The sequence below is a fragment of the Rhinolophus sinicus genome, chromosome 1, assembly GCF_057876585.1.
Source record: "Rhinolophus sinicus isolate RSI-liver-muscle chromosome 1, RSI-T2T, whole genome shotgun sequence".
NCBI classification, from domain to species: Eukaryota; Metazoa; Chordata; class Mammalia; order Chiroptera; family Rhinolophidae; genus Rhinolophus; species Rhinolophus sinicus.
In genome coordinates this window covers 198,572,735-198,600,310 of record NC_142501.1, presented here as the reverse complement: position 1 = coordinate 198,600,310, position 27,576 = coordinate 198,572,735, and the positions used below count along the sequence as shown (strand labels likewise).

At 38.9% G+C, this 27,576-nt stretch overlaps 1 protein-coding gene and 1 long non-coding RNA gene across 4 annotated transcripts in view; both read left to right on the top strand.

Annotated features, from left to right (window-relative positions):
- The window catches only part of LOC109453846 (uncharacterized), a 47,457-nt gene extending 29,490 nt beyond the window's left edge, over positions 1–17,967 (top strand). The window contains exon 4 of the long non-coding RNA XR_012492793.1: positions 16,007–17,967. This is a non-coding gene — a long non-coding RNA (uncharacterized LOC109453846). The remainder of the gene's footprint in view (positions 1–16,006) is intronic.
- Positions 17,968–23,801: 5,834 nt separating this feature from the next.
- PI4K2B (phosphatidylinositol 4-kinase type 2 beta) overlaps positions 23,802–27,576 on the top strand; it is a 28,726-nt gene continuing 24,951 nt past the window's right edge. For 2 of the 3 annotated variants that reach the window (XM_088792625.1, XM_019743895.3), the window contains exon 1: positions 23,802–24,279. In XM_088792625.1, the coding sequence (XP_088648751.1) occupies positions 23,973–24,279 (307 nt within the window). In that variant the 5' untranslated portion in view covers positions 23,802–23,972. The remainder of the gene's footprint in view (positions 24,280–27,576) is intronic. The other variant, XM_019743894.3, reaches the window with a different exon arrangement.

Below are 27,576 nucleotides of genomic sequence, written 5' to 3'. Positions count from 1 at the left end.
ACCTAGGCGTGGGGGCGGGGCACGTGAGACAGTCTCAGACCACTGGCAGCGCACGTGATTGTGGTAGAGGATGCAACAGGAAAACAACAGTTAAAACAGGTAAAAAGTGAGGTCCGTCGTTAAATGCTAATCACAACATGTTCAAATGGCCCCAAACGACCATGATAAACACTGACGTCAGGTCCAATTAAGAAGTCAGAGGCGTGCAGTGGGTGGGATGTGAGCGCTGAACTCGGACCTCGTTTGAATTCCAGCCTCACCGCTTACTAGCAGTTTCCTTAGGCAAGTTATTCATGCTCTCAGCCTGCTTTGTCATCTTCAAAATGAAGATCGCACTTCCTCACAGAGTTGGTGGAATGTCTTCAACGTGGTATTAAAAATATTTAAGCCTTGTAATGACTACTTTGTAAATCACTATAAGTGTTCCACCAGTGTATCCAACTCTTTATATAACGAGTCCTCCAAAGTTTAGCTGTATGTTGCTCAAAATTAGTTGGAATGTTTTTCTTCCTTTTTGTGAAGCAAGGTAATATTTACACTAACTTTACGTGTCCAGTTTGGTGTATTTTTGTAATTTTGTATAATCATGTAACCACTATGACAATCAAGATATAGGATGATTTTCTCACCCTATAAAGTTCCTTATACCCGTTTATATTCAATCATATCCTCTCACCTTGGCCCCAAGCAACCATTGGTCTGCTTTCTATCATTATAGTTTTGCATATTATACAATTTCATATAAATGGGCTCATCCAGTACAGAATCTTTGTGTTCGACTTCTTTCACTTACATAATATTTTTGAGATGTATCCATGTTATTGTCTATATTTGTATTTCTTTCTTTTTTTATTGATCAGTAGTTTTCCACAGTAAAATACATCACACTTTGTTTATCCATTCCTTGGTGATGAACATTTGGGTTATTTCCAGTTTGGGGCTATTATAAATAATGCTACTATAACCATTTATGTACATGTTTTGTCTGGACATGTATTTTCATTTTTCTTGGGTAAATACCCAGAAGTAGAATTTCTGGGTTGTATGGTAACGAATCTTTAACTGTATAAGGGAAAACTATTCACCAAAGTAAATACATTTCCGCCAGCAAAGTCTGAGAGTTCCAGTTGTATCACACCCTTGTCAACACTTGGTGGTGTCAGACTTTTTTACTTTATCCATTCTAGGGTTTAGTGGTATCTCATTGTGATTTTAATTGACATTTCTCTGATGGCCAATAAAAGTGGACATCTTTTCATGTACATATGGAAATTTTTAATCAAAGTGTTGATCAAATGAAGTGCCAAAATGCAGTTATTGGAAGCAAGATTTGCAAAGAAGGTGACTTGAAATTTATCCTTTCAGAAGCACAGGAGATACTAAACAATGAGCCCTCCAATGGTACACAATATTAATGTTGAAATGCTGTAATTGCATTTTGGAATATCTCAGCTTACAGAATGACTCATTTGCTGAAGCACCTATTTTTAATTGGATAAATTTATGTTCTGTACTGGAATGAAATGAAATTTAGGAGGCCTATAATTATGCAGAATCATAAGTAGAGACAACTTATTTGATGAGGTTTTTCTTATAAAATATTTGTTGAAGAAAGGTATTCTAAATTAAGACAAAAAGGGCAGCGTCTGTGAAAATATTTGGGCTGAAGTATTTATACATTTCAACATGCAAACACTTACAATCGTGACTATCCTTGTATTAGAATACTAGGGCTGTCTTAACAAAATGCCACAGACTCGGTGGCTTAAACAACAGAAATTATTTATTTTCTTGAAGTTCTGGAAGGTGGAAGGCCAATGCCAAGGTGTCAACAGATTTAGTATTTTTCTGAGACCTCGCTCCTTAGCTTGTGGATGGTCACATTCTCACGTGCCCTCACCTGGTCTTTTCTCTGTGTTTACACATCTCTAGTGTCTCTCTGTGAGCCTAATTTCCTCTTCTTATAAGGCCACCAATCAGACTAGATTAGGGTCCATCCTAATGCTCATCTTAACCTAAATGGTCTTTAAAGACCCTATCTCCAAATACAGTCACATTCTGAGGTGCTAGGGATTAGGGCTTCCACATAGGAATTTTAGGGAGATACAATTCAGCCCATAACACACCTCCATCTGGCAGACCAGTTTTTGACATCCCTTTTACTTCCACATAACACAGAAGGAGACGTGACAACCAGCATCTAGTGAGGGATATAACGCGAGTCAGAAAGTAAACACCCTCTGCCTGCAATCTGGAATCACCCTTGTACTGTGTGCTTTTCCATGTATCACCGTTGACTGCCAGGCTTCAACGTTTACCTGTTTAGACCAATAATATCTATCTGACACACTGGCATATTTTAAAAAAACAGTTCTTTTTCTTCTGTTTATAAAAGTAACATGTGTTTATAGGGAAAAAGAAAATCAGACAGTGGTGAAGTATATAGAAGAAAATAAGGATCACCTCCCAAAACACATCACCCAGTAATAGCCACTGTTACCACATTGATTGTATGTCCATCCAAATATTTTCTCTATGAAAATACTTGTATGCTTTTTAATATAAAAAGTAGAAAGCACAACATATACAGTTTTTCTACTTAATAGATTCTGGACATCTTTCCCTTTCAAAAAATAGATATCTTAAGACCTTATCAGAATTAAGGCTGGCCAGCCATGCCTCACCCCAGGTCTAGGTTTTACTTATACTCATTGCAATAAAGTGGAAATTTTAGGGCCCAAAGAGGCAAACACCACTCAGTGGTAAGCAAAATCCAAGAATTAGCCCATACTGTTCCCACCCTCTGTCTAGTGGTGGGATGCATAGATTGCCAAGGGATGGTGGGCCCCAAGTCAGGGAGGCTCTCAGTGATTTGGGAGCAGAAAACAAGGGGCCCTCTAGTGTCCTACAGGTCTGTTCCTGTGGGGTTCCATCTTTCCAAGGTGAGAGCTGCCCTTTAACAGAGTGAAATGCTAACTCTCTCTGACCTCGTTTCGTGCACGCGTGCTTTTGTCCATGGCCTTCAGGCTACTAGTTTCTGCTTAGTCTTGCAATTAGACATAGAGGAGTTCTGCTTGCAGCTTGAGGAGATAAGGGAGGTGTGTATTGTTTATGAAAGATTTGTAGGAACCCCATGACCAGACTCGGAGCAACTATCACGGTCTTCTTTGCACCCCTGCCGGCACCCAGATGTCTGAGGTCATCAATCACATCTTGTCCCTCCCCTTGACATACAAGAAATCTGAACTCTGTACTTTCTTAAGATGGATTTAAGGTACCACTGGGCTCTCATCTTCTTGGTTGGCACCTTCTAGATCAATAAACCTTTCCTTACTCCAAACTCAGATGGTGTGAGTTTTGGCCTTTCGAAGCATATGGCACGTGGACTTCGGGCCAGTAACACCCTTACTTCTTTCCTTTCTCCAGGCTGAAATTGTGAATGTTAGCCCCTCCCAATCTTAACTCTCTTCGCTCATTTAGGACATAGAGGAGCATCTTTCTCCCCTCCCCACCACCCCAGTTCTCAGAGACAGACATAGCAGGCAATTCAGCATAACCTCCAACAAAGAGGAACTGTCTAAAGGAATTTGCAAACATCACAAGTTCTCCTTCTTTGCTTCAAATACTCACTCTGTCTTCTGGGAATTGGGCCCAGAGGTGCGTAAGAAAAATAGGTGTTTGTCCTAGTCATTTGATTCCATTTCCACAAGAAAGGAAAAAAAATGTAGAGTAAGAGAGTCATGAACCCAGCATCACAATGTCCTTTTAAACAAGTACTAGGTATTCCACTGCCTGATAGAAATTGTATCATAACTTATCTCCTATTGATAGATATTTTAGGTGATTTCCAAATTTACTAAACTTCAGTGAACATCTTTGACATGTATTTTATACTCTTGCCTTAATGTTTCCTTAGAATATGTTCTTAGAGGTGGAATTTATAGCTCAAAGAGCATGTGCATTTAAAGTTGTGATAACTATTTCTAATCTGCTCTCTAGTAGTGTTATATTAATTTGTATCATTTCAATTATCTTGGGTGTATATCTAGGAGTGAAATTGATGGCTCATTCGGTAAACCTATGTTTAAGTTTTAGAGTAACTTTCAAAAGGTTTTCCAGAGCAGTTGTATATAACCATTTTATATCCCATCAGCAATGTATGAGAGTTCCAATTTTTCCATATCCACATTCCCACTTGTTGTTATCTGTTTTTGATGATAGCTATACTCTTAGGTGTAATATGATAATCTCATTTTGGTTTTGATTTGCATTTCCCTGATGACTGATGATGTAAGTATCTATTCATGGGCCAATTGGCCATTTGTATCACCTCTTCTTTTAAGAAATATCTATTCAAATCCTGTGCCCATTTTAAAAATGGGTAATTTGTCTTTTTATGAAGAGTCCTTTATATATTCTGAATACTAATTCTTTATCAGATATGTGACTTGAAAATATTTTCTCCCATTCTATGGGTTGTCATTTCACTTTCTTGATAGTGTCCTTTGAAGCCAAAAAGTTTTAAATTTTGATGAAATCCCATTAATCTATCTTTTTTCTTTGGCTGCTATATTTTATGTCTCATGTCTAAGGCACTGTTGCCTAATCCAAAATCAAGAAGATTTATCCCTACATTTTCTTCAAAGATTCTTATAGTTTTAAACTCTTCTATTTAGGTCTTTAATCCATTTTTGAGTTAATTTTTATGTGTAGCATGAGATAGGGGTTCAACTTCATTCTATTGCATGTGGATATCCAGTTGTCCCAGACCATTTATTGAAAATGCTAATCTTTCCCCACTGAATTATTCTTGGCACCCTTGTCAAAAATTAATTGACCATAAATTGGTTTATTTCCAAATTCTATTCTATTGACCTATTCCTCATGCCAGTACCACACATTCTTGATTATAATAGTTTTGTAATAATTTTTGAAATTGCAATGGATAAGTCCTCCAAATTTGTTCTTTTTTTCCGGAATTGTTTTGGATATTCTGGGTCCCGGTCCCTTGCATTTCTTTCTTTATTTCTTTTCCTTTTTTTATTCTTGAAACATGCCTGTGCTCTTTAAGACAACTAAAGGGGAGAAAAATCCTATCGCCTCTTCAAGTTTCTTCTTTCCTACATTCAAATAACACTTAATGAATACCTCAGAAGTGCCAGACACTGGGCTACATTGTGCTGGAAACACAATGGTGGATGAGATATTAGACACTTGCCCTAGTGAAGCTCAAGTTTTTCTTACTTTCTTCTCAAACAAAGGGATTTGTGGTGGAAAACAGGGATTGGATAGCCAGGCCCCACTCCCCGAACATACAATACTACCATGACAACTATATCATTACCCTCAACTAGGATCAAATCTTGCCCACCTACTTCTTGAGACTTTAGTGGGGCAAAGACAGAGAAAAGGGGAAAATAAAGATGAAGATGAATGAAATAACTCTTTGCCACTTCTCCTTACTTCAGGTACAGCGTAGGCACTGCCCAATCTGATGGCAACTATAAATTGTTGTCCCTCCTATAGGGGTACTATTTGGCTCAGATAGCCCCGTTCTTGCCCCTCATCCTCCAGAATGGACACCTTTTCCTGGAACTAGTGAGGAAAGGATGTGTTTTTTTTCTGCTGGGTTTGCTGAGATGACAAATGTTGGTAGCTATCCTGTCACCATTAGAGATCAGCCTCTCTGCAAATGGAACCACTTTAGAGGAAAGCAGGCAAGACACAAGATATGCAAACCAATCCTTTGACAACATTCGAGCTCCTGGATCCAGCCATACCTGAGGTCAGCATTTTCAGTTATATGAGCCAATCCATTTTCTTTTTTTGGTTAAGAAGTTAAGCTGAATTTCTGATATTGAAATCAGAGAGTCATATCAACCCCATATATTCCCCTTTTTAAAGTTCTAATGCCAAATAAGCCATATCCCCTACATGGGAAGGGAGAAAGGTTTGTATTTAAGAACTGAGAGTAAACCCGAGGAAGTAAAATGACACTCATGGGGGATCGTACCAATTTCCTAAGCACCAACTCCTGAAATTATCACCCTTTCTACTCATACTCACAACCACAATTTTTAGAAAAGCATGAACAGCCACAGAAGAGGAATTAGCCACCAGGATCCATGGAGAGACACCAGTATGCTGAGTATCTTATTTCTCCACCAAAAAGATTTAGTATTAGAAAGCTACAGTGAAGTCTCATATCCCTAAAGTTCATTACAGCCATAAAAAGCACCATCATATTTTCATGAGCTATTAAAACAGTTGAAAATAAAGCCCGTTTGGTATCCAATATCTCTTCACATGATCATATTTTTTCATGTATGTGTGAAGCAACAAAATTTGATTAGCTGCAGTACATATCTTTGTAACTGATTCAGATTTCCACATTCTCTTTCACATTCTAAAATAATAAGCTACAATTTCTCTAGCCATATAATTTATAAATTACATAGACTTCTATCATAACATGAAATACATTCTCTTGGTGTCTCCCCTTCGCCTTTCTCAACTGTCTTTCATTTTAATCATTCTTGATGAAATCTCCACACACATTGAATGGCATTGGCATAAGAATGATATAAAGGGAGGGTATTGACATTTATTTGGCACCTATGATGTGCCTATCATGTCACGTTACTTTGTTTTATACTGACCCTAACCTTTAAAACAGGTGTTATTGCCCCCATTTTTCCATGGGAAAACCTTTACCCAAGTTTAAACAGTTATAAAAGAGCTGTTATGGCAGAAACTGTTAGTTGCTCCTCCGTAACTATTTTGCTTCTTCTCTTTGCTGGTTGAACATGCTTCTCATTAAAGAAATTGCAAATGCTGAATATACTTTATCCCAAACTTCCTTGCTAGTAGAGCAGGAGCATATGGCCCAATCTACCCAATGGAGACTGAGGGAAAGTCTGCTGAGGACTTTGGGGAAAGTTCTCTCCCTGATTAAAAAATAAAATAAAATACATACACACAAGAAAGACCCTCTTTCCACCTACTTTCTGTTTTTGATGAGGTCTGTAACGATGGGACACCTGGAGTTGCAGCAGCCTTGAGACTATGAGGGTACAAACCCAAAGATGAAGTTAAATACTCTGAAACTCTCTAAAGATGGTGCAAAGGAAAAGTGGTACTTAATGACATTCTCAAACTCCTCATTTAACTAACCCTGGAACCCCTCTAACTCAGGACTTAGAACAGTGCCTGGTACATATTAGGCAATTAACAAACATCTATTGAATGAATATGTGATTCATTTGATGTTCAGTTCCACTAAATAAAGTTCAAGAACAGGAAAAACGAATCCAAGGTGATAGAAGTCAGTGGTTACCTCTGGGCAGGGGGGATGGTTACTGATGGGGAAAGGACTTGAGGGAATCTCCTGGGGTGATGTGACCCAAGAATACACTCCTGAAGTGTGGATTTTTCTATAGAAATTTTTGAAAAGAGTTTATATACAAAGATAGTCATCACAGAATTTACAATGAAAAAATGGAAACAACCTAATTATTCAACAGCAAATTAAGCAAAGTATAATACGCATAGTCAATAGAATATTATGCAGCCATTAAAAATTAAGCTCAAGAAAGCTGCTGACAGTGTTCAGTGGGGTATGATGAAATCAAAATTGCAAATACTTTGAGACTACAACCATGAAAAACAAAACAAAAAAATGTAAACTTATGCCTACAGAAATAAAATCCCTGAAACGGTTTGCGTGTAAAAGACCATTATCAATGTCTGCCTCTGAAGAATGTGAATTGTCAAGGGCATGTAGGAGTTGGGATCATTAGGGGGTTAGGGAGAGGATGGGGACTTTCAGTTTTTGCTTTTTAACTCTGTATTTGATTTTTTTACAACGAATATGCATAATTTCATGATAAAATTTTAATTCATTAAAAACAACTGGAAGGAAATTTATAAATTGTTAGCAGTGGTTGTCTTTGGATAATGGGACTTGGGACATTTTTTGATGTTGTCTTTGGCTTTATACTTTCTAAGATATCTATGATGAGCATACATTTCTTTATATATGAAAAAAAAACTTCAGTGAGATGATGGATTTGAAAGGACTTTGTAATCTGTGAAGCGCTTCAATTATAAAAGTGGTTTTACTACTATGAAACATATTAAGTGCTGGCAATGCCATTTGTAAGGGCAGATCTTCTATCTAACCACCTAAGCAATCAATTTTTGCCGCAGCTGCCACCTTTGGAATGTGAAAGGGAAGCTGGGCAAACCACCACCCGCCCACTCAGAACAATTGTAATGCTTAAGAGTTTTTCTGGCAAAACTGCAGATATTAGATTAGAAAAGCATTTCATGGGGCTGTGTTTCTCAACTCAGGCTGTACATTAGAATAACGTGGAGAGTTTTTTATAATGCCCACCTCCAGAGATTAGAATTCAATTGCTTGGGCTGAGACTGAGGCAATGGATATTTTTAAGATATTTCCCAGTTAATGCTAATAACCAGAGTGGAGAGTGATACCTTTGGGTGATGAGGATAAATTCTCTATATCGAGTGCAGGAAAAAGTTCCAAAACTTCTCTGGGAAAGTTTAACTCTCTAACCAAAAAATCCAGAAAAACTCTACTTTCTTCATGTCAATGTGTTTAGTTTTTTGTGTGTTTTTTTTAAAGTAAGATTTTAACCACCATTTCTATATTTATAGTTTACATGTGGTATATAATGGAGATAGTCTCATTTGATTATCTTATTGACTTGCCATAATATATGTAATCTACAAAGAGGTGTTACTGCCTGACCCTTCTGGGAGGTAAGTAGGTAGAAAAACCATTATTTACATTTTTCCCAGGAGGGAATTGAGAGAGAAGAGTCAGAAGTTTCTCAAGATCAAATAACAGCAAACTTGAACCCAAATACTCCTCCCTCCAACTATAACATGCTTGTTTAGAGAACTGGCTTGTATCTTTGAGTCACCAATGATATTACACTATGACAAAAAATTTGAAAAACACCCTTGCCTGCTTCTTTTCCCATTGTATCTTCAGAACCTACAAAGCAAAGTGAACATATTCTGTGTATGTTTTATGCATGGAATTGTGCCATCCAGTAATACTGCCAAGGACAGCTCTGGACACCTAAGTGAGTGGATATTTAATGAAAGAATGAATGAGTATATCCTCCAAGATAACATTACTCCCATTTGTCTTAGTCCTTTTGGGCTGTTATAATAAAATACCGTAGATTGAATGAACAACAGGCATTTATTTCTCACAGTTCTGGAGGCTGGGAAGTTCAAGATCAAGGTGCCTACAGACTCAATGTGTGGTGAAGGCTCACTTCCTGGTTCATAGACACAGTTTTCTCAATGTAACCTCACATGGCAGAAGGGATGAGGGATCTCTCTGGGGTCTCATTTATAAGGACATTAATCCCATTAATGAGGGCTCCACCCTTGTGACCCAATCACCTCCCAAAGGCCCCACTTCCTAGTATCTCACATTGATGGTTAGGATTTAACATATGAATGTTGGGAGGACACAAACATTCAGTCTATAGCACCATTTTACAGAGGAGGTAACTGAGACACCACAAAGGAGAGTACATGCTTGAGGTAACAACTTGTAAGAGACAGAACTAGAAGGAAAGAGAACTCACGACAGCCAACCTTGTACTCTTACCCACAATACTAAACTACCACCTGGTTGTAGTTTTTAAAGACCAAGCTCTAAGGACAACAGTCTTAGAGATAATTTATGTGGCAACTCTTCTCTAGATATTGTACACAGATATTTTAATAGGAATATTGAGGAGGAGTTGGCAGCAGTGATTTGCTATTATAGTGTCGTATTGGAAACGATTCATTTTATTTAAGATTTACTTCCAAAATCCTTAGTCTGACTAATGACAACCTTCTGAAATGATTTTTTTAAAAAACAAAATGATTTCGCCTCCTGAAAAATTCATATAATGTAGTATATGACAGATTGCCATAGTCATATATTTAGATCCACAATTACCAGATACAAATAAAAGAGAGCTGGAGAGAAGATATCATACATGCATTTAATCAGGAAAGAAAAAGACCTCCCTAATCAGTGTCTTGCAAAACCATTAACCAAAGTCCTAAACTGAAGCTCAAATAATTGAAAAATGAAAATGATCCATCTATTCCTGACAGGGAGATTGCATTCTCATAAAAAAAAGTTGAATGCATATATGGATGAAAAGGATTGACACTGCCATTTGGTAATTGCCTAAATAACAGTCATAAACAAATGGAAGAAATAACTAAGTTGAAAGCAGAAGTTGGAATACCCCCATCATTGTCAAGAGACCACAACACATTCATCCAGAATTTTGATGCTTAAATCATTAGTTAGGTGGAATAGAACTGACAGTGGCAAAACTCATTACAATTCATCCATCCATTGTCTGTTCATACATCCATCCACTCATCTATCCATCCACTATGTTGAACCACATGCGATTGCCATCATTGGGCTGCTTTTGACTTATAAAAAAGGAAACTTCATATGGTTGAATACAAATATTCAATTAATACTTACTGAACATTTCTACCCTGTTCAACACACTATGCGAGGATGGGGGAGTAAGGGTTGAATAAGAAATACTCTCCATCTCTGCACACCCCCAGTGGGAAAAACAACTATTTATAAGAGAGCTATGAATGTGCGAAGTGTTATGGGATTATATTGATAGGGATGCACTGGAAGAACATACAACAAATTGTCAGTAGGCACATGGTTGGTAGTTTGTAACATTATTTTTCCTTTTGCTTAGCTCTGTTTTAAAACTTTTTATTCAATGAACATGCATTATTTTTGTAATTAATAGTTTTCTGAAAATGTATTATACCATGACGTTTGCAGAATTAATGGCTATTGATAGATATGTGTAAGACAAAGGATTTAAAAGTTAAAATAGATGAAGCATCCTAGGTAAAATAGTAAGTGGAGACAATATCCAAACAGGCAATGGCCAGACTGTATATGAAAATAGAACTCTGACCCACAAACTGTAACAACCTGCCCAGGAAACCAACCTATTATCTATAGAAATCAGCCCAGGAAACTAATCTGCTATAATATCTATGTCAGACCACTCTCTCTGTCAACCAGCCCAGGAAGCTAAACAGTAATCTCTGTAGCAATTGGCCTAAAACAGCCAGGACTTGATTAATAAATGAGCTTTCCTAATTTTTGTTCCGACTTCCAACTTAGGACCAACCAGAGAGAGCCCGATCTGTACCCCCAACCAATCACCTAGGCTGCCCCACTTCTCCTTAGCCCACCTCCAGCTTCCCCAGGCCAACAGCCTCTTATCAGGGTGTACCTGATGCCTTCGCTTTGTTTCACTCTACACTTTCTCACTCCTTTGCCTGCCTTTGAGTCTCTGCCAAAACATGAGTGATGGTAGCTGACTCCCTTACTACAGCAAACTCTAAATAAAGACACCTTGCCTGTTCCCATTTGGTTGGTCTTCATTTACTTCCACAGAAGAGAAAAAGAAATGACTTCAGGAATGAGCTTAGCACACAGAATGCAAATGACAAAGCATATACATTTATTAGAAATAAGCATTATAGCAACTTTCCATACCCCACTGACCACAGGGACTAGCTGGTTTCTAATTAACTGCAGGAGATAAAGTTATTTTACGTCTTTCTGTTTCCTTCCAAACATCCCCCTTCCAGCATACTTTACCTCCCTGACCCTTAATCTGAAAAGGAAAATCTAGAACAACCATGTGCCTCTGTTTTGGTTTGACCTTTGAAGGCTGAGTCAGAATCAGGAAGACCTAAGAACCAGATAGAATCACTCCATGAGGGAAGGGAACATGTCTGTTCAGATCCTTTCCATGTGTCCAGTTGAATGACTGAAGTAAATACGCAGATGGATACATGCAGGGCATAAACACCATGTGGTACCTGCAAGAACACAACTCAAAGGACTAGGTCATATCAAAAATCCATCTTGCTTCCCTGAAGTTCCTGAAACAAGGCACAGAGAAAACCTATGCTCCAACACATCAAATGTGGCCCAAATAGACTGGCTACACAGGAGCCAAAGATTGGGGTCGTCGCTCCCTAGTAATTTGTCCTATGATGCCCAGTGCTTAGTTGGATACAGCTGCATTTCTAAATTTCATCTTTCTCTCGTGCTCACTGGATAGTAAACATGAATTGCTATTAATAATAATTTTCCACTGCACATCCAGAACAATCCATCCAGAGAAAATTGGAACTTCTTCTTTGCTGAGGTCCGGTCCCATCAATTTGATGCTCATTTGATAGAAAGGCCATTGAGCAAAATTAATGTACCCAAACAAATAGAGTTTGTCCTTGTAACTGATTCAGAGTATGACAGGAAACAAGAAGGCTGCTGTAATAGCCTCCTCTGGGAAATTTATTTCCAGAACATTGAGTTATTTTCTTCTACACTACCAGATTACATTAAAATCTTTTTTTAAAAAAGGAAGGAAGAAAAATAAAACTTAGTTGTCTGTTTTCATAGCAATCACTTTGAGATCTAGCTTCATTTAAATTCACTTGTTATTGTCCAAGTCAAATACTGTTATAATCTCAGGGTTATTTTACTCGCTTCCGTTATATTTTTTTCCCATTTTCTTCACACCAACCCCAGCATGTTTTACTCCCAGCCTTTTAACCTGAAAAGGAAAATCTAGAGCCACCATATGTCACCAATGAGGGAGCATGAGCCTTTTTAAAATACGAATATATCTTGACATGAGATAACACTTTGGACTGTTATCCAAAACTTCTGGTCATCTTTTTTTCTGCATGTTGGACAGGTCAATGATGGTACCTGCCTCAATCTCAGTCACCGGAAAAGAAAATAAATGCCTCTCCCAGTCTCTGGAATGTTCTATTCCATGTGATTTGACTGCCTCCTGACTCCCTCCATCACAGCCAATTAGACCTAAAAGCAGCCAGTTCATTGGCTAATCTGTGAAGGCATGAAATCGGAAAAAACTACATACTGTGTGATTCCAACTATATGACATTCTGGAAAAGGCAAAACTATGAAGGCAGTAAAAGGATCAGTGGTTGCCAGGGGTTAGAAAGGAAGAAGGGATGAATAGGCAGAGCATGGAGGATTTTTAGGGCAGTGAAAATATTGTGTATGCTACCATAATTAGGGATTCACGTCGTTATGCATTTACCCAAGCTCACAGAATGTACAACACCAAGAGTGACCCTAATGTAAACTGTGGACTCTGGGCGATAATGATGTGTCAATGTAGGTTCATGGATTGTAACAAATGGACCCCACTGGTGCAGGATCTCGATATTGGGGGTCCGTGTGTGGGCACCAATGGTAAATGACAAATCTCCGTACCTTCTGATCAGTTTTGCTGTGAACCTAAAACTGCTCCAAAAAAATAAAGTTTACTAAAAAACAAAACAAAGTAAAAACAAAACAAACAACAGCAAAAAAAAAACAAAACAAAAAAACAGGGACGAGAAGCCCTATCCAAACAAGAAAGATTATAGCAAAAGAAGCCAACCAGCTGCCTTAATCAGAAATTAGATTTGGAAAATATGAAGTGTCAGTTGGGTGGCAGGAAGAGACACTGAAAACTTTCAAAGAGAAGGCATGCGTGAGCCCATATTACCCAGAAGCAGTCAGGAAGGCATGAACTGACGAGGAGCTATTGGTGCACAGCAGCAGGAGAAAAAGAGCAGAAGAGATAGGGCAGAGCTGAGTCAGCAGGATGGCAGGGTATTGGTGACCACTGGTGACCACGGGCTGCTGAGGAGCAAGGAGAGAACCCAGTTCCTGGTCGGGTTTCCCACCGGCTCTGCAAGACGGCAGTTCCTGTCACGTGAGCTTCCCATCATCATGTGTCTTTTTAAAAAATCACAAAACCCTATTGCAGGAACCTGAGTCTGCCTCTCTTTTTTAATGCAAAAGTACTGAACACACATATTCTAAAAACTAAACCTCACCACATCTGGTGGATCTGAACCTTCCTGCTCAAAGAGGAGTAGCAAATGGAGAGGAACCTGAGGTTTCAGGCAGGAGCCGTGAGTTCTAATCCAGCTCTGCCGCTAACGGGTGTGGTAATCGTAAGTAAGGGGCTTATTATCTCTAAACCTATTACTTCAACAGTAACGTGGAGTTGGGCGAGATGCACTCACTTGGAAACTATTGAGTGCCTGCTACGTGGCAGGGTCTGTGCTAGCCGATGTGTGTAACAGGACCTCAGCTCAGTGTTTGCTATTCAGGCTTATGTTCTAGTTAGTAAACAGGTAAACAGGTCATTATAAAATTGTATAGTGTTAGTACTATGTTTAGAGAGTTTCATTTGGAGGTAACAAGGAGAGGCACCTAATCCAATTGGAGAAGGAGGCCATCACAGAAACCTTCCTGGGGACATTGAGACCTGGATGAGGGGTAGGTGCTTCCTAGCTAGACGGGAGAAGGAACAAAATGGTCCGTGTGATGGATAGTGGTACGTGTCTACGTGGTTAAATTATTGTGCCCGTTTACTCAATCAAATTGTAATTTGGTGTTGCCGTGAGGGTATTTTGGAGACGTGGTTAACATCTACAGTCAGTTAACTTTAAGTTATAATAAAGAGTCGAAGCATGCTGTGTGACTCCACTGGGAGAGGGCTTTTGGAAACGAGTGCCCAGTTTCCTCCCGACTTTATCTATCTGTCTTTTCCCTTTGCTGATTCTGCTTTGTGTCTTTCCACTACAATAAATCATAGCTGTGAATACGACTCTATGTCGAGTTCTGTGGGTCCTCCTAGTGAATCATCAAACCAAGGCATGCTCTTGGGGACCTCTGACATAGGTTGTCTTGGTGATATTTGGGGAGCAAATACTACCAAAGAGAATTTGGGGGTTAATGGTTCTCACTGCAAAATGTATTTACAGAACTCCTTTAAATATAATATTATTCATTCATTTTTTTTCATTAATTCATAAAACTTTTGTTAAGCGCATACTATATTCTAGTCACTCTCCTAGGAACTGGAGGGAGTGAGAGAGAAATACAGAGGCGAGAGCTTCACATCTCTCTTTCCAGGAGCTCACAGTTTCATCACATTTTTGAATAGAGAAATAAACTTCAGCAAGAGAGGGCTCCATCAAAGGTCAGAGCAAGGATTTGGGGAGGAAACAGGACAGAGACATGATGATCTCTAATTAGGAAACTGGGGACAGTTGCAATTTGACATCAAACTAGGATTTAGAGGCCAGATCGATGTTGCTCAAGTCAAGAAGAGGATAAGGATATCCTGACAACACTAAAGACACAGAGGCATGACATAACTGGTTCTAGGAGTGGGGACAAGGTGGCTGCCGCTGGGATGCTGAGAAACAAGGTTTATGTCAGAGGTTAGAGCCCAGTCTGTGAGAGGAATTACATGCCACAGTCAATTTTCAGGTTTTTGTTTTTTTGGTGAGCAAACGACTAACATTAGAAGTTAGTGACAATGATCAGAATTGTGATTTAGAAAGAACCTTCCGTGGGTTTCCCAAGAGAGGCCGCAGAATAGAATGGCCAAGAGGTTGGAGCCAGACCACCTGCGTCCCAACACTAACTCTGCCACTTACTGCATCTGGGTGATCTGGGAAAAGTTATTTAACTTTTGTATGCCTTAGTTTCCCCGAGTGCAAAGAGAGGCTAATAAGAACCCCTGTCTCAGTGGGTTGTTGTGAAGGTGTATATGCTAATAAACTCAAAGCACATGGAACAGCATCTGGCTCTCAATAAACTGTAGCCTTCATTATTACTGCACTAAAGCAAGTGTTTGTTTCACAAGCATTTTATTTGCATGTAAATTTTTGAGAACAGATTCTGCTGAAAGCCAGATCCAGCATTAGTATAAGATAAATTTTGGGGATGACAGGAAAGTGGGAATTAAGTTGTTCCTAAATATGTCTGTATTCAAATCACAACATATACATGTAAACGTTGAAATGGAACAGAATACAAAGATTGGGGGGCTCATCTAAAGGATCTCTGTGCTTTCTCAAGGTAAGAAGAGTCTGTGAAGCAGAAGCCCACTGCAGCTCGCTGAACAAAGCCAAGACAGATCTTCAACCGAGTGGCTAGTGTCAGACTGACTCAAAGGCTAGTGTTCTCTCTGTTTTCCGTGCTTACGGATTGCATGTCACTTGAGTCATAACCTTAAATATCAACCACCTTTGATTAAGACTTTCACCTAAGTCAGATAGTTCTTGTTCCTTTTTTTCATTGTTATAAAAATCTTGTAATGTGCTAAAAATCATTTTTAATGTATTTAAAAAAAAAGTCCAACAGCTAAAAAATGTATGCAGAAATAGAAGCTTCACAATTTCCATATAGAAGGGATTTAGAGGTAGCCATGTATTTGGAACATTCTTCTCCCAAGTAGTAACATAATAGCCATCACTTTTACCCTCAATTCTGTCAATTCTTGCATTGAGTGTTTGACAATTATTTGTTTCTTGTGGCTATTGGCATTCCTTGGCTTCCTCGGCTTGTGGCCAAATCACTCTAACGTGTGCCTCATCGTCACATCTGCCTCCCTGTGTATCCTCTCCTCTTTGTCTCAAAACTTCTCTCTGCCTTTCTTTGCTAAGGACACTTGTCATTGGATTTAGCACCAGCCAAGATAATCTGAGATGATCTCATCGCAAGATCCTTCACTAAATTACATCTGCAGAGATCGTTTTTCCAAATAAGATAGTATCCACAGGTTCTGGGAATTTGACATGGACATAACTTTTGGGGGAACCACTATTCAACCTACTAAAACCACCTTATATAAAAGAGTGCCCACCCATTCTATAAAAGAGTGTGCACCCACCCACACCACCATCATTTAGTACTCACCCTGCATTATTCTTTTTCATAGCATTTGTCATCATTTTACATTCTAATGTGCTATTAGTTACTTGTTGTTGTTCGTCTCCCCCATGAGAATGGAAGACTCATGAGAAAAGAGATGTGTTTACTCTTTTTTTTAATGGTTTAAGTTTCAGCTGCTCATCGCTCACAAATCAATAATCAAGAAACAAGGTTGGTAGAAAAAAAAAGCAGATTTGTTCAAAATGCTAGCATACTGGGAGGACAGCGGACGCCTGTCCAAAGGCCATTTCCTCGTTCCTAGAATGGTCAGAAGTTTTTATATACATACACAAGAAGAAACAGAACAAAGGAAAGGGGGAGTTAGTCATGTGACTCTCCTGGGGCCTGGGGAGTTAGTCATGTGACTCTCCAGGGGTCTGGTTTGTTCTGCGATGGTTATCTCGAACCCGGTCTTAGGGGTGATTGATACGTCATCTGACAGAAAATCACCATCCAGAATTGCAGCCTTGTTCCCAGTATCCTGATGGCTGAGGGCTGACTCAGTTTCTTGCAAGTTAGTGTTCTGTTGATTAACAAGATTAATGAGGTATGCATGTAGCCTTGGGAAAGCAGAGCAATTAAATCATCAGTGAGGGAAAGAAATAAAGAATAGGAAAAAAATAATAAACTACAAAATAAATTAAATCAAACTATGATTCAGTAAAAAAGCTAGATTGTTAAATCCTTGAAAGTCTACTGTCACCCTTACACTTTCTCCCCAGCACTAGAATAGCACCTGGCACAATTCATTTGATGAATGAATGAACAGAGGAGGTAGGAAACCTTCTTGAGTCTGAGTTTGCTTAGTAAGCATGGTTTTCTACTTACAGCATATATTCATTTGGGGTGTCTTGGGGGGAGCAGGATTGCTGATGGAGCTCAACCAGGACCAATAAGACACCCCATCGTCCTGCCACTTGTATAGAGAGAAAGCAGATCTCGTGCCCACCTCAGTCTCTACTCTCCCATTCCCTCTCCAAAGGCAACCAGTTATCACTCTTCCGTGTATATTTCCAAAAACATTCAGTGCAAGTATATGCATCTAAGATTGAGACTAACCTTCAACAGTGTTATACGGTTATATGTTGAGTTCATTTATTAGAGGAATCAAACATTTGTTTAAAATGTCTCTTTAAACAAAAGTTCTGATCCTTTGGGGAAGGCTTTGGACTCAAATTTCCAATTAAATCTGAACTCTAACCCATACAGCCCAGACCCGAAAGTCTCCTAAATCTCTAAGCTCATTTTGTGTCATGATCCACCCTCTGGCATCTAGACAGAGAAGGATGAGGTGATCAAGACCTTCAGCCCGAGGGCTGAACATTTTGGCATGAGATTTGTACTGAAAGGCAGCACAGTGAGGCCCTGGACCACCTTCAGGACCTCGTGTCTTGCTTCCCCCTCTCACCACCTCCACGCCGCCACTCTGCTCCCCAAAGATCTCCAGTGCCTAATGCACACCAAGCACTTCTCGGAGCCTTTGCTCAACCTGCCCCCCTGCCAGGATTACCCTTTCCTTCATTCTTTCTATGAACCGTTCTTTCTCATCGCTCAAGTCTCCACCCAAATGTCATCTGTCCTGCGAAACTTTCCTTGTACCAGAAATTTCGGGTGAGATTTTACATCAGCCAAGCCTCTCCCCTTTCCTAATCTTGGCCCCTCTTATTTGCTTTCATAGAAGCCTGTACTTCCTCCACACAGCTCTCAGCATACTGTATTGTAATTGCCTATTCATTTATCTGTAAGTTCCATCTCATCATGATCTCCCTGAGGGCAAGAACTTTGAAATCTTTGCTGAGTTATGTGAGTTTTTCTAGTAAATTATAGAACCTGAGAAGGTCACAGAGCCCCCAAATTTGTAGCCAGTTGGTCATAAATGGGGGTGGCCTGGGGACCTGCAAAGTGTGGCTGGCATCTGAAGTGATGGCAGTCTTATGGAAGACTGATCCCTTAACTTGTGGGATCTGTGCTAACTCTGATGGTTAGTGCCAAAACTGAATTATAGTACACCAGTTGGTATTGGAATGCCTATCCTGAGTCTTCTAGTGGCTCCTTGCTCCCAGGTATAAAAGAACCTGAGTCTTCCCACAAAGATTGAATTTGAAATACAGGTGTTGGCAAAGCCGCCTTTAACAGAGGCCTCATAAAGTATCAGCAGTGCTTCATGTCTTTTCTTATTAAAGGTGATGGTGATATTGGACATGGTACATTTAGGCCTGTGTTAGAATGTTCTGTATACATAGGTATTGTAGAGTGAAGTTGTAGAGAGATGACACATTTAAGTTAAAAGATTTTGTCTCTTCTAAACACTAATATCAAAGAATGGACCCCCTTAGGGAATATTCCATGGGAACAAAGTAAAGAAAGTATCTGTGAGAAATACTGAAGGCAGCAGAGCCTTAGAATTCAAAACTGAGATGCTGACACGGGGTATTTTAACATGTTGATGTGAATTGAAAAAAGTCTGTTTGGGCTGGTTGATTTGATAATGAAAGCTGGCTTCGCCAATTAACTTTTAAATTATATGTGTACATACATTGAATGAGAGAAATCTGTAGTTCTAAAGTGTTTAAAAAGATACTTAAAGCATTTTAATACATAATATATTGGCAAAAAGTTGTGGAAATGTTAATATCTTTATTTTCTTAACTCTGAGTTTAAAAAATAAGGTGCCTTGAAATAAAAGTTATATACAATTAAAATTTTAATGTCTTTTAAAAGCCTTTTTGGTATACTTCCCAGAAACTGAGAAAGGAGAACCTAAATGAGGTACCTGATGACAGATCACAAAAAATATTTTTGGTGATAGAGTACCATGTGATTTTTAGCATATACCTTGGAAGGAGAACAACGATTTGATACTGCTATTACAAGATGTTTTCCATCTTCACATATTTATTTGGACAGATTTTCTCACTCTTCATGTCTATAAAAACATAAACTACAAATAGAACTGATGATGAATCCTGTCTTATCTAGCAATCAGTAGTATTCCTCTACTAACATGTGAAGTACTGACAAAAAATAGAGCACCACTCGTCTCACCAAAAGATACATTTCCAATAAAATACACCATAGGAATTTATATTAGACTAACCCTTTTCTGGATAAAATTATAAACTTTGGATAAAATATAAGAACAATTACAGTCATGTGCCACATAATGACATTTTGGTCAATGATGGACCACATATATAACAGTGGTCCCATAACATTATAATGGAGCTGACAAATTCCAATCACCTAGTGATGTCATAGCTGTTGTAACATCATAGTACAATGCATTACAATTGCCTATAGTATACAGTACTGTAACATGCTGTACAGGTGTATAGTCTAGGAGCAATAGTCTATATACCATATAGCTTAGGAGTGTAATAGGCTATACCATCTAGGTTTGTGTAAATGCACTCTCTGGGGTTCACACAATGATAAAATCGCCTAATGATGCGTTTCTCAGAACATATCCCCATCGGTAAGTGATGTATGAAGGCACTAGAAGTAATCAAACGTAGGCTGGCAGTAATTGAAGGGATGGACACTCTTCAAAGAATTGAAATATAATGAGTGTGATTCATGCTCATACTTTTTCTCATCTGAGAGCACTACTCAGTTTGCACTGTGAAAGGCAGCTAGAACTCAATAAGGAAGCCACAGTCTTAATGGTTTAAGGAATTAAAGGATGATTTCTGGGGCTTCCAAAGCAGCTAGAAATTGAAGAGGGAAATCCTGAAAAGGAGGGAGAGAGTTTCAAAATCTACACATACACTCTGCCCAAATCTTTGGTGGATTCCTGAAATCTATGTGCCTGGAGGATACGCCAAAGAGCCCAGCAAAAACCAACAGCCGAAAGAAATGATCAGAAGTTTCAGGTGGAATTTGACTCTCATTGAATTAACTATCTACCAGAACACTTCAACACTCATCAGAGGAAGACAACAGACTCTATAGGCTCCACAATATATTATCAACAATATACAGTATTCAATAAAAATTAACAGATATGTAAAGGAACAGGAAAGTTTGACTCATGGTCCAGAAAAAAAGTAGTCAATAGAAACTGACTCCCAAATGACTCAGATGTAAGAATTAGCAAAGACATTAAAACAGTTATTATACATATATTCAAGTACTTAAAAAATAAAGTCATAATGAACTAACAGATGGAAAATAACAGAGATGGAGAAACTCTAAAAAAAAAAAAAAAGAAAAAGAACCAAATAGAAATTCTAAAACTGAAAAGTACAACATTTGAAATAAAAGATCCATTGGATGGGTTTAATAGCTAATTGGAAATGGCTGAAGGGTTGGCAAATTTAAAAACAAGAGAAATTATCCAATATGAAAAACAGAGAAAATCTATTGGAAAAAATGAACAGATTCACACTGACCTTCAGGATAATATCAAGGAGTCAAATACACATGTAATAGGAACCCCAGAAGGAAAGGAAAGAGAGAATGGGACAGAAAAACATGTTTGAAAAAATAATGGCTGAGATTTACCCAAATTTGGTGGACGACATAAATTTACAGATTCTAGGAGCCAAGCAAAACTCAAACTGGATATATATAAAGAAATTCATACCAAGAATATCATGATCAAACTATTGAAAACCAAAGTTAAAGAAAAAATCTTAAAGGGAACTAGAGAAAATGACAATACAAATTGGGTGGGTGGGTGAAGGGATATGATTCAGAAACGATGAAGGCTGGAGAATAGCAGAATTACATTTTTAGAGTTGAACTTGGAGTGGGGCAGGGGGTTAACATCAATCCAGAATTCTATATCCAGAGAAAATATCCCTTGAAAATAATGATGAAATAAAGATAATTTCAGATAAACGTAAACTTAGAATTTATCACCAGCAGATCTGCGTTACAGAAATGCTTTATAAAATTCTTCAGAGAGAAGGGAAATGATACTACTTTGATAGAAACTTAGATCTACAGGAAGGATTAAGAAGCACTGGAAATGGTAAATGTGTGGGTAAATATAGAAGACTATACATTATTTTCTTAATTTCTTTTAAAGGCATGTAATTGTTTGGGAGAAAATGTATTCAATGTATTTAAATATATGTCGGTCTAATATATATTACAACAATAACATAAAGGATGAGGGATAAATAGGACTACACTTTTGCAAGATTCTTACATTTTATGTTAGGTAGTACAACATGAGGTCTGAGAACATTGAGATAATTTAAGGATATGCAGTAAATACCAGCGTAAGCAGTAAAAAATAATGTAAAGAGTTTTAACAGAAGATCAATAGAGGAATTAAGATGAAATATGAAGAGATATTGATTAACTTTAAAGAAAGTAGGAAAAGAAGAAAAGAAGAACAAAAAGAAGGTGAAACAAATAGAATACAAATGGCAAAATGATAGATCTAAATCCAACCACATTAATATTATATTAAATGTAAATAGACTAAAAACTACAATTAAAAGGCAGAAATTATCAGACTTAATTTTTTTTTAAATTAAAAACCAACTATAAGCTATCTACAAGAGATACATACATATTAAATATAAAGTCACAAATAGATTGAAAGGGAGAAGGTGGAAAAAGATTTACCAGGTGAGCAGTAAACCTAAGAAAGGTGGAGTGGTTACATTAATATCAGACAATATAGACTGCAAGCCTGGAGTATTAAGAGAGATAAGGAGAGACAGTTGATAAGTAGGAAAGAGAGAGAGAGAGAGAGAGAGAGAGAGAGAGAGAGAGAGAGAGAGAGAGAGGAGAAAAGAGAAAAGAAAGGGTCAAATCATCAGGAAGATATAAAAATTCTGTGTATGCACCTAATAACTTCAAAATACGTAAAGCAAAAACTCACCAAACTAAAAGGAGAGCAGACAAAGCCACAATCATAGTTATAGTACCCTTCTCTCAGTGAACAACAGAACTAAATTTAAAAATCCCTAAGGATATAGGTGATCTGAACAACATTATCAACACTTAACTGAATTGATATTTATAGAAACACCTGATAATTACAGAACCATTTATCTGCAGAATACACCTTTCTTTAAAAGCACACATGGAATTTAAAGCACACACCGAGGTAAATAATATGCTGGGTTATGAAATAAGTCTCAATAGCTTTCAAAAGGTTGAAATCTTAGTGTATCTTCTCTGGCCACAACAGAATTAAATTAGAAACCAATAATATCTAGGAAGGCCCCCAAATATTTGGAACTTAACATACTTCAAAGAAGTGAGTCAAAAGAAATTATAAGGTAAATAAAAAACTATTTTGAACGGAATGAAAATGAAATAATAAAATATCAAATATTGTGGAATGCAGATAAAGCAGTGCTTAGAGGGAAATGCATAGCTTTATTTAAAAACAAAGTTTATATTAAAAAATTAAAAATAGAGGTCCAGAATTAATAATCCAAGCTACTCTAAGCAACTATTAAAAAAAGAGGAAATCATATCCCAATTAATTGGATGAAGGAAATAATAAAGAGCAAAAGTCAGTGAACTAGAAAACAAAATCAATGTAATCAAGAGATAGATTTTGATAAAATTAAAAAATTTGATAAACTTCTAGCTAGATTAGTCAGAAAAAAAGGAAATAAAAACTACCAATATCAGGAATGTCTGAACAAAAGACGTGATCCCTGCTCTCCTGAACTTATAGAGTGGGAAATAAATGTTAAATAGTCATACAAAAAAATATATAGGTACAAACTGTGGTAAAGTGTGAGAATTCTGCGGTTGAGAGAGAGAGGCTAACAGGATGAAGAGGCGCACTCTGGAGGTTAAGTTAAACTTTGACCCCTGCGTTCCAGTAGGAGCAACACCGCCCCCCACCCCTACCCCTCGCAGCTTCCGGGTGCTCGAGGCAGGTGACAGCCCCACGCCCAGCCCGCGCCCCGCCCACTGCCGCCAGGGCCCTTTCTGCGCAGGCGCTAGGCGGTGTGAGGTGGGTCGCGGCCAAAAGTGGGGCGGGGCAACCACTGGGCGGGCGTGGAGCGGACCAGCCCGTGTGTGAGGTGGCCTCGACCGGATCCAGCGGCTCCGGTCCCCCGCGATGCCGAGGCCAGACCCGGGCACCTTGCTTCTCTGAGCCGTGTCAGCGCGGAAGGCAGAGAAGGAGGTCATGGCGGAATCCTCCGAACCCGGGCGGCGGGCAGCCACGGGGGGCGGGAGCCTGGACGAGGAGGAGGATGAGGAGCGGGAGCCGCTGCTGCCGCGGATCGCCTGGGCCCAGCCGCGGAAGGGCGCCCCGGGGACCGCCGTGAGGCTGGTGGAGGCTGCCGGGGAGGAGGGTGCGGGCTCTCCGGGCGAGGCCGGCGACAAGGAACTGCTGCTCCCGCCCAGGGACGCGCCCCGCAGCCCTTCCCGGGGCGTGAGGTTCCTCCGGAGCTCGCCCACCGACTTGGACTGGGACCGCCCCACGTGTTCAGGTGCGACCCGGCTCTTCCCTTCTCCCGCGGGCCTCCCAGGGCGCCTGTCGCCGCTGCCGGCGCTCAGCCCCCGATTCACGCCGCTCCCCGGGTTCCCGCTCCGGGCGCCCGCCCTGTCCCCGGCTCCCTCTGTCTCTCACTAGCACTTGCCTAGTAGGAAAGGCAGTTCGCCAGGCATCCCGTCCGGAGCACAGGCCTAGGGGCCAGCCGCTGGTCAAACACCTTGCCTTTCTCTCCTGCTCTCCCGTTTGCTCGCACCTTTTCCAGGAGCGGTAGACTTACTGCACCTAAGGCCTATGGTTGTCATTAGACTGATCCTTGAGGCCTCCCTAAAGAGTGAGCCTAAACTTTTGGAATCAGACACCGAAGAAAACTTAACACTGTAAAATGACGTAAGCTGTTTGCTCAAGTTTGGACTTGAGTTTTGGATTAAGAACCCTGAACTAGCAAAGTTCCCCGAGTTGTGAATTTGCAAGATATACAGCAAGAATATCCAGCTGCCACTGGGACACGTTTCAAAAACTAATGCTATTAAATGTTGTTATTGTGACGTTAGCCAGAGGAGGCAGAGGCAGTTGAATTTCTGTACCCGTTATCTCTCGTAAAGTTTTTTTTTTTTTTTTTTTTTGCTTGACTCATTTCTACTCTTACACTTTAAAAAAGAAAAAAACAAGACACTTTAATTATTAAGCGGACTGATAGCCTCAGGTGAAAGAGAGGGTAATTGAAATGATATTGAAAGTAAAATTGAGGCATGCTACTGTAAGCATGGATATTTGTTTTAAAAAAAGCGAGTGTTTTGGCTTGTCGAGTGGAGTTAGGCTAATTTGATAGTAAAATAGAGTAGACCTGTAAGCGTCCTAGCTAGAGATGAGACAGGCTAGTTAGTAAAATTGTGATTAAAGTTTGCTGGTGGTTAGGATGGTTTAAATGAGATGGTGTGTGCAGTATGCCTGAAAGATCTCTCCATATGTTACAGCTCAAAGAAAAGCCACAGACAAGGTAGTTTTCATTAATACTGGATATTACATGTGCTGCTACTAATACACTAATTAATGGGTCTTCCGTAGTTTAAATAATTTTAGATAGAATATTTAGATAGATTATTCAAGTTGCAGTTAAACTTACAAACATTCTAGAGTAGATAAATCAGAGAGGCCTAAGGAAAGCGGATTTTTCAATTCAAGGGTTTCACAAATAAAGCTTTTGCAAACCCATCAGCTATGCAGGTCAACTGCCATTACTATGTTAGCTAATGGATGCATTGACGGTACATTTAACGGGACAAACAAGAAGTTGGAACCAGATCACAAACGGACCCACATTCACCTAGCTACGCTGATAATTTGTACGATATTACCTAGAATCCAGTTTGTGAAAAGGCTAAGATCCAAGTGGCTAGCTTGCCTTTTTCTACCCCAGAGTTACCTGTGTAGCTATATTTTAAAACTTGAGAGTGCATTTCTGTGAAAGTGAGGTTTTGTAAACAGATAAGGCTAGAAAAAATAAAACGGGGGATATAGTACTCAAAATACAAATGCATTATTAAAGAGAATTCCTGCCTTTTTTAATGGTAATACCTTATATCACAGTTTATAGTTGAAGATCTTTGTGTGTGTATTTCATTGATTCTCACAACAGCATAGCAAGTTAGTTGTTACCCTCATCCTTGTGAGGATTGAAAATGGATAAAACTGTAATGACGAGTAGTTACAGAATTTCAGAGATCAGCCAAAGTTAACTACCTGTCCAGAAAGTGACAAAGCCAGGACTGAACCTAGTTCTTTCTTCATGTGCTGCGCTTTTTCCATTTTTCTGCAGATCCCCAAGTGTTATAAAATAATGGTTACCTTTGGTTATTTATTATAGAGATCTCATTTTTAATGGATTTAAAAATAGCTTTGAATTGTAAAAACTATGTTAAAAATTTCAAACCAGTCTCTTAAAAAGTTTATGACTGTGTAACTAGATTTTTAAGTTTATTTTCAGTGAGCCCATTAACTTCCTTTGTCCTTTACATCCAATTTCCATGAAGCCACCTCTCTGGTTCCAAGAAGTTCTTGCCTTTAGTTTAACATTAACATCGTTTGTGACTATTTTGTTTGTTATTTGTGTACTTTAGCCAGTGGAAGAATGTCGTGTCTGTGATCTTGAACAAGGCATTTGACAAAGTCTAGAACCAGCATAAACACAGTGGTGTTGGATCAATGTCAAAGTATAAGGATTAGTGGCATTCCTTGTTTTTATTGTCATTTTAATTAGTGAATTGGTGAGTAATAAAAATGGCGATAGCTAATACCTATGTAACAGTACATGCAGGGCATAGTTCTATGCGTTTCACATATATTAATCATAACCAACCTTGTGAAGTGAGTACTATTTTTTATTTTCATTTTAAAGAAGCATAAAGAGGTGAAGTGACTTCTCCAAGGTCCCAGTTAATACAAACCAGGAGCACTTAAATCACATTTGTTGGAGAGCCTAACAATTAGAGAACAGTGTTAGAATTCACAAAGAGCTACCAAAGTAAAAGGAAGTGTATATTTGTAAGCCATTTAGTAATTAATGGTGGCTTATAAAATGTAGGAACAAAATAAAATCATTTAAAAGTAAGGAGGAAAGATGAGAATGGGAAATAAGGATAATGAGATAACATAAGATTTATGTTAGGAGGCTGGAATAAGTACACAAAGTGCACGTCAGATACTTGATGCAGGCAGCCCACATACTTGATTTTTAAGATTATTGAGCAGTCAACTTGAGAGAAACACAATTATTGTCCATAAAGTTAAAACAAACTGGTTATTTGAACCAAAACAGAACTAACAAAGGATAACCTGTTACGTGTTCTCTTGGAGGGGAGACTATATGCTAAAGAATATTTTTGTAGTAAAAGTGACTGTAGTATTCATCTAACTTCCCAGAAGCCCACTTCAATAGCAGTAATTCTAATGGGTGGCGCTATCAGTATTGGTGGGTCTAGATTCAAATGCTGCTAATCTGCCTTGATTTAGAGGAAGGTGTTAGAAGAGTAGATGTCCTAACGTGTCTGACGATCCTCTATAACTGAGCTTTTGAAAGGTAGTAAGCAGCGATGTGTCAGAGATTATTCCTCAACCACTAATTAGAATCCACCTATTCTCTATTTTCCATTTATTGCAGCGATACAGCATTCATGAAATGTTTGAGCGCCTGCTGGGTGCCAATGGAAATGGAGGCCTTGGGGAAACAGTGGTGACCAGATATGACATGGACGTCCAGGCCAGCCTTGTCCCCACATAGCTTTGTAGCCTAATG